Here is a 7,215-nt window from a genome sequence, read left to right on the forward strand (position 1 = left end):
ATTAATTGACAGGCGTCTACATGCGTCATGAATATTACGCAAGTTGGTTTTGAGCATAAGTGCTCTCTAGATAAGATTGTCTGGCGATTTTTTAAAAACTTGTTCTAGATAACTCCATGTTGATTCCAGCCGGCTCAATCTGCTGACTCCCCACGGTTCTTGACTCCAGACTTTAATAAATGGAACTGGTCTAAGACATACCCCACACCAACTGTAACCTTGTCACCGCTATACATCGTAAGATATTTACTTCTGTTTTTATGTATGATAGTCTAGATAAACAAACAGATTATTGTTAGTTACTGTTATGGCCGTGTGGTTAAACTCGGGACTCTAGAATATTTGTATTAGGTTCGAATACTGTTGGCTCTACATTAAAATTTGTTTGTTTTTTTCTTGCACACCCATAACAACTATGAGGTGTTTAAAAGTAAAGTTCCCTTTTTGAACCCGTCAATTGGGCAAGTGAAGTAGAGTCCACATGTTTGTTTCATCGGCACAAAAGGGATAGTGTTGTCAGCACTATGCGTAGATTCCCTTGCGTGAGTCAGGTACCCATTAGAGCTGGATGAACTCAGGGACTTTCTACTGACCTCTGACATAATGCACCGTAACCAAAATATAGACGTAGAGTGGTTGACTAATAAGCACCGTCACTTCATTAAGCCGGAATAAACATGACATTAATATTGTCGACATTTGAATAGGTTTATAAATTATTTCAGATCAATATTTTTAATATATTAAATAACTGACAAAATAATAAATGCCATAAGGTGATTGAGTTAATGAGTACTAATCTAAAGTAAAAAAAAATTCTCAGCGTAAGAAAGATGGAGTACCCATCACAATCTCTGTTGATATACACCAGGGGTCTCCAAACTTTTCAGTCCGAGGGCCGCATAAACTATCAAATTTCAGTTTGGGGGCCAGTTTCTTTCAGGCATGCCTTTGATTTTTCTGGACAAAGTTCCTCAACAATCACCGAAAAACGATTTTTCGTTGGACAAAAACATCTCCGCGGGCCGTTTGAGAGGACTTCGCGGGCCGCATCCGGCCCGCGGGCCGTAGTTTGGAGACCCCTGATATACACGATAGTTTAATATCGTTCTAGTCAAACACATCGACTCTTCTTCATCTACTTTATGTATACTCACGTTTTAAATTTGCTTTAATTTACCTCTCATTCTTAAAACTAGTCAACGATGCAATTATTTTTTTCAGAAAACGAAAATGTCCATCTTCCTGTTTTTCGTTGCTTGTCTCCCTTTGATGGTCAACGCTGTGAACGTCACACAGGTCGCTTACGAAGTCTTCAGAAGGATAGACACACCACAAGATGGCCACTTGACCAAGGCCGAAGTTTTAACCTACTTCGACGTAAGGGCTTAGACTTATTCCTCTGTAAGCAGTGGCGTAGGCTGGGGTTGATACAGTGGGGTTCGAAACCTCCATGACAAAGTCTCACCTAAGCCACTTGTTGTCTATATTTTTATCTATTTAACACAAGCTGTGTTATTTTTTGCAAGCCCCCCAGCCCCCATTAATATTTCCTTAAAGCACTACCGTTTCTACTAACTTATCTTACTTAAGAACACGATTATTTATAAAATATCTCTTCGAATCACGTGACTGAAGGAAAAAGTAGCTGACTACGTATTTAGAAGTTGCAATTAACATCCTTACAAAGAAAGAATATCTTAAATTAATTAATTCTACATTACTGACATCATATAAAAGTAAAGACTATAAAAATGCAGTATTATATATAAACGATTCTGACCTCTAATCAGTGGCGCCACTAGGTCGAGTAACATCCGCTCCAGTAACTGAAGTTGTCACCCAACCGCCTTCAACAATTTTGTATTTTCGGTTTGGTGTCACCCCGCTCCTCCTACGATTTTGCTTTATTAACTGGAACAAAGTGTAGTTTTTAACAGCTAATTTTACGACTTTTTTTTATTTGATGTCACCACCTTTATGGCGTCACCCGGAGCGGACCGCACCCCCGCACCCGCCAAGTGATGCCACTGCCCCTGATTGGTTTTTTTTTTTTTTTAAATGCAAAAATAGACTCAAAACCCTAAATTTAAACCGTTGTCAGGTTCAACTATTTTATTGCAAGATAGGGGCAGCGTGGTCGAATATTAGTACAAAGTCCTCGTAGGTATTATGCGAAAGTAGGACGTCCCGGCATTAGAATAGTAAAAGCTACCGGGCATAGAATAGTCCTCCTTAATGACGGCCTGTTTAAAATATGCGATAAAAACAAAACACTATTCCATGCCAACCACAGAGCCACGATCTCAACCATGACGCCAGGGTGACCAGGGTTGAGTACGAGCAGCGGGTTGACCAGCTGTACCGTGACCCAGACACCAACCACCTCCTGCGCCAGATCTTCCCCGGACTGGACACCGACAACAACAACTTCCTCGACAACGCCGACTACGACGACATCTTCGCCATCGCTGACACCAACAAGAATAACATGATCACAGTGGAGGAGTTCACACGGTAAGAGATACATTACTTGACGGACACACGGCAACAGACACAGAGACTGACGGACACACAGTAGAGACACATTCAATGACGGACACACGGCAACAGACACAGTTCTGAACGGACACGCGGTACAGACTAATTTCTTTATTGACACAAAGTAATATTGAGTATTTTAAGTCTCTTGAATTTGAATAGACAAATACAGTTATACTCAAGCTAAACAATTTGTAGTGGAGTAAGCATAGGGTCGCATCATATTTTGAAATTTCTTAGCCAATAATGTAAATGCTTTAGACGCAATTAAAACATTGCATTTAAGTACCACATATACGACCAATATAGCCTACATCTATTGTAGAAAATACAAGTCAGTTTCATTAAGACTCTAGACATAGTAATGTACGCCGTGGTCAGATGGTCGAGAGCGCGACTGCTCATCTTAATGTCTCGAGTTCAGATCCCGTACTTTAGTCTGTAGAGCGTCAGATACCTTTGTGTCCACTCAGCTCTGATGGGTACCTGACACACATTAGGGAAAGTAATGGGTTGGGTATAATGCTCACCCAATTTTACCTATTTGCCATGGTTATTGACACAGTTGGATTCTACTTCATCTTCCCTATGTGTCTTTAACTCTAACTGGAAAATATTCTGAAAATAAGTGTGCATTACCGTAAAAAGGTGATACATGCTCTCAATATTTACCCCATGACCTAAATTGCATATTATCATGTAGTTTTAATTATACCTTCGAGTTATCATTAAAACATCTTTTGTAAATATGTTTTTTTCAGATACTTCACGATAATAGCAACGTAATCGCATTGCTGTTTTAAAATAGTCGCTTTGATATAGACATGTAACATGGTATATTATAACTTTTTCACCCTGAAGTTGTGTTCTTTTTGTTTTGTTTTTTTTACTTTCTCGTATGAACATTATTGAGAATGTATTGTAATCGTGAACAAATGAGATTTTGAAAGTTTTCGCAGTTTTAAACCTCCCTACATTGGGGTATCGCAAATAGAAAGTATGTATTGTAATAATGAAATCTAATTCGAGATCATGTCAAATTCTGACGTTTTACAACCCTCCGGTGTCGGAAAAACTCAACCTTGCAATCCTTTTTGTCTGTGTGTTTGTGTGTATGTATGGACGTGTGAGTTTCTTCCAGGCATGCCTACATAGGGGTGGGGGGCAAGAAATGTCTAGGCAGGCCATGAAATGTCTAACCGCCATTAGATGTCAAAACGGAGTAAAAAATATTTATATCTAATAACGTCCAGATAAAATATCCAGATGTAATTTGAAATGTGTATGTGTAACATGCGGGTTCTCGACTTTTTCCCGAAAGACATCTGCCTGAAGGCCGTTACCCGAAGGCCTCGACCCTCAATCCCCCCCCCCCCCCCCCTCCACCGAAAAAAAGGCTAACGAAATGGAATTCAAATAATTTAAATATAAAAAAATATATACTTTTACTAGTGTCCGCCCCACATCCCCGAAAATTGTTGTACTTACTCTGCTTCAGGTCCTCTGAAAGCCGATAACTTAAGTATGGTTAAAATAAGGTAGATTGTTTCTGCCAGGTTTTGGACGATTTCCGGTAATAGAAAACTGTACTTTATTTCTGTTGGAACACGATAATTTGATAATTCTTTCAGGTACTTTAGCAAATTTCAGAAATAAGTAAAAGATTTTATATTAGGTTTACTTTCAATTTCTGAAGTAATTCCGGTATCCGGAAGGGGTACTTTATTTCTGGTTTATAAAAATACTAAAATACAAAATAACTTCATTCGGTGCGCAGTTCTTTTTTTCTGCACAATTCTATTCTGTTTTAAATGTAAGCATTAAAAATTAATGAAAAAAAAACCATGTTTAAAACCTTGGAAATGCTTTCTACCGACTGTAAAATAAATAAACCGGGAGTGATCTCCCCTAAACTTTCTCGAATATTTTTATATAACACCACGGTGGATGGCAACTCGGAATATAGACAATATTTTTAATCCATTTTTAATTACTTAAACTTTTTAAATTATATTAAAAATCTCGTAGAAAAAATAATTGCCCACCAAGCGAACGCCATACAACATGTGTATAACAGTGCGGAATATTATTAGTACTTCGTAAATTCACATGCGTTTTTTGATAAATCGGAAATATCGAAAATTACTACTTCAGGTCAACGGAAATTACTCAACATTTGACAGAAGGAGAGAATTAGATCTTTTACTTATAATTGAAATTTCATTTATCTATCTGAATTAGTACTCAAGCTAAAGGGTTTTGAAAAATTGAAAGTAGAAAAAGTTCCACTTCATCCTAGCTGTAACTGTACTCAAGTTATCTTGTTCACACACACACACACACGCATACACACACATACACACAAACACACAGACATATGGACAAGATTGCAACTATGTTTTTCCGTTCAGGGAGGTGTAAAACGTAGAGGTTTGCTTTTTTTTTGCACGATTACAATACTTGCTCTATACTTAGTATAAAGTAAAGTTCCCTTTTCAAACCTGACGGTCTGTAGGGCAAGTGAAGACCTCGGCATATGTAGAGATAGTGTGGTCAGCACTATGCCTAGCTGTCGTTACTTTCCCTAACGTAAGTTAGGTACCCATCAGAGTTGGGTGGACTCATGGACAGTGTACTGACTTGAACCCGGATTCGAACTCGGGCCTTACGGTTTAGCAGACCACTTCGAATACGAGAAAGTAAAATGAACGAGAAGGTTTAGGGGAGATCATTCCCGATTTAGTTATTTTTTAAATTTGTTATCACTCTCTGTGTTTAATAAATGGTGCTGAGAGTTCAAGTTGCAGTATATGGTACAGACAGGCCGAGAAATATCTAGGCGGGCCATAAAATGTCTAGGTGGGTCATGAAATCTCTAGGTGGGCCGTGAAAGGCCGAGGTTAACCATGAATTATCTAGGCAGGCCATGATATGTCTAGGTTAGCCTTGAAATGTCTAGACGGGCCTTGAAATGTCTAACATGCCATGAGATGTCAAAACGGAGTAAAAAAGTAAAATATTCTATTAACGTCCAAATAAAATATCCAGATGTAATTTGAAATGTGTAACATGCGGGTCCACGACTTCTTCCGCAAAGACACTTGCCCGAAGGCCGTTACCCGAAGGCCTGGAGGAATTTAGACATAATCAGGAGAGAAAGTCGTTGTTTGTTTTGGTGCTGCCAGGTCGGTGGGTTGTCTTGATTTTGTCCTGTCGCCGCTCACTGAATGCCTGAACGCTCAATAATTTAGTCACGTTGTCGTCTGCCTGATTACGTCATGTTGCCGTCTGCCTGATTACGTCATGTTGTCGTCTGCCTGATTATGTCATGTTGCCGTCTGCTTGATTATGTCATCTTGCCGTCTGCCTGATTATGTGATCTTGCCGTCTGCCTGATTATGTCATGTTTCCGTCTTCCTGATACTGTAATGTTGCCATTTTTATGTTGCCATTTAATGTCCGAGTTCTGCTATTGTAAGGCATTATAAACATCATAAATCGTCCTAAATTGGAGTGTTTGCATGGAACATGTGGTTTAATAAATAGTTAAGATAAATACACGTATTGTACTATGTGTCAATATGTTTTAATTCTTTAGTTTGGTTTTAGAGAAGGTTTAGTTTATAATGGTTGGTTTAAGTTTAACAAAATTGACGTTCCCAGTAAAAATGTACATGAACGAATATGACCCCCCCCCCCCCCACACACACACCGTTACACGTGTATCTTTCTTTGAAAGTGTGTTTTAATGGTTTTTATACATTTTTATGTTTATTGTTAAGAGGAAAAAGGTTTGTCTTTCTGTTGTTGGCTCTCTGTCTTCCACTGGTGGAAAATGCTTTGACCATTCAACAAATCGCATTCCAGCCTTTCAGAAGGATGGACCTTAACAATGACTGTCACGTGACTAAAGCCGAATAGCTAATCTTTACCTTGACTCTTCATTTTGGTTTTTAGTGTAAACTGCTGTTATACAGACACATTTGCAGTAGAAATATTGTAACACAAGTTCAATTTCGTTTTAGTATACATGCTATGGGATGGTGTGGCTTAGCGGTTGAGTGCTAGTCCAATGCTGCTAACCCGAAATTTTCGAATCCGGGTTCTAGTCAATAGAACATCCTGAGTCCATCCAGCTCATGTTAGGGAAAGCAAAGGGGGTGGGTCGTTCGGCAAGAAATTTTTTCATTATATTGCTCAAATAAGGGCTTTGAGTCAAACCGACAGTTTTCCCTAAAGGCCAAGCCATTTACCTCGGAGCATGCAAAAAATTAGCCAGATATACTGAGTAACCTAAAATCCGCGTTGAAATGACCCTCTGTTTTTCCCATAAAATACAAAGATTATATAGGGAAATACAACTGGTCATGTTTGACCCCTTTACGAAGTTTTCCCAAATATGCCGAGTTTTTTGTGACATCCCTAGGTGTTCTCCTACCACCTCACAAAATATCAAGTATGTTTCGTAATATAGCCCATATAAGGCGCCGGTTAGTCGAGGTCAGTTTTGACCCCTCTTCGTGGACTTTTCGACCAAAATTGAATCGGGCACTTAACCACTATGCTTTATCTATATAGATGATAAAATTGAAATATTTGAACAGTGTCCAATAAAATATTTGTTTTAAACAAAAACTTTCGATTAAACTTCACAAAAAGGAAAACCAAAGCATC

At 38.7% G+C, this 7,215-nt stretch overlaps 1 protein-coding gene across 1 annotated transcript; it reads left to right on the forward strand.

Moving 5' to 3' along the window:
* The first annotated feature begins 122 nt into the window (after positions 1–122).
* LOC131947686 (uncharacterized) lies at positions 123–3,401 on the forward strand. Its single transcript, XM_059308959.1, has 4 exons — positions 123–237; positions 1,225–1,380; positions 2,297–2,517; positions 3,303–3,401. Exons 2-4 carry the CDS (start codon positions 1,234–1,236, stop codon positions 3,325–3,327), a joined length of 393 nt encoding a protein of 130 aa, XP_059164942.1. The 5' UTR covers positions 123–237; positions 1,225–1,233; the 3' UTR covers positions 3,328–3,401.
* Positions 3,402–7,215: the final 3,814 nt, after the last annotated feature.

Source organism: Physella acuta, unplaced genomic scaffold (assembly GCF_028476545.2).
Source record: "Physella acuta isolate Inbredline_101_S28 unplaced genomic scaffold, ASM2847654v3 ptg000604l, whole genome shotgun sequence".
Taxonomy (NCBI): domain Eukaryota; kingdom Metazoa; phylum Mollusca; class Gastropoda; family Physidae; genus Physella; species Physella acuta.

Bases quoted from the DNA above. Each gene is read 5' to 3' on its own strand.
- LOC131947686 (XM_059308959.1), top strand. From the start codon at position 1,234: ATGTCCATCTTCCTGTTTTTCGTTGCTTGTCTCCCTTTGATGGTCAAC. The intron at 1,381-2,296 runs GTAAGGGCTTAG...TGCCAACCACAG, and splicing joins AAGTTTTAACCTACTTCGAC to AGCCACGATCTCAACCATGA. The intron at 2,518-3,302 runs GTAAGAGATACA...TGTTTTTTTCAG, and splicing joins ACAGTGGAGGAGTTCACACG to ATACTTCACGATAATAGCAA.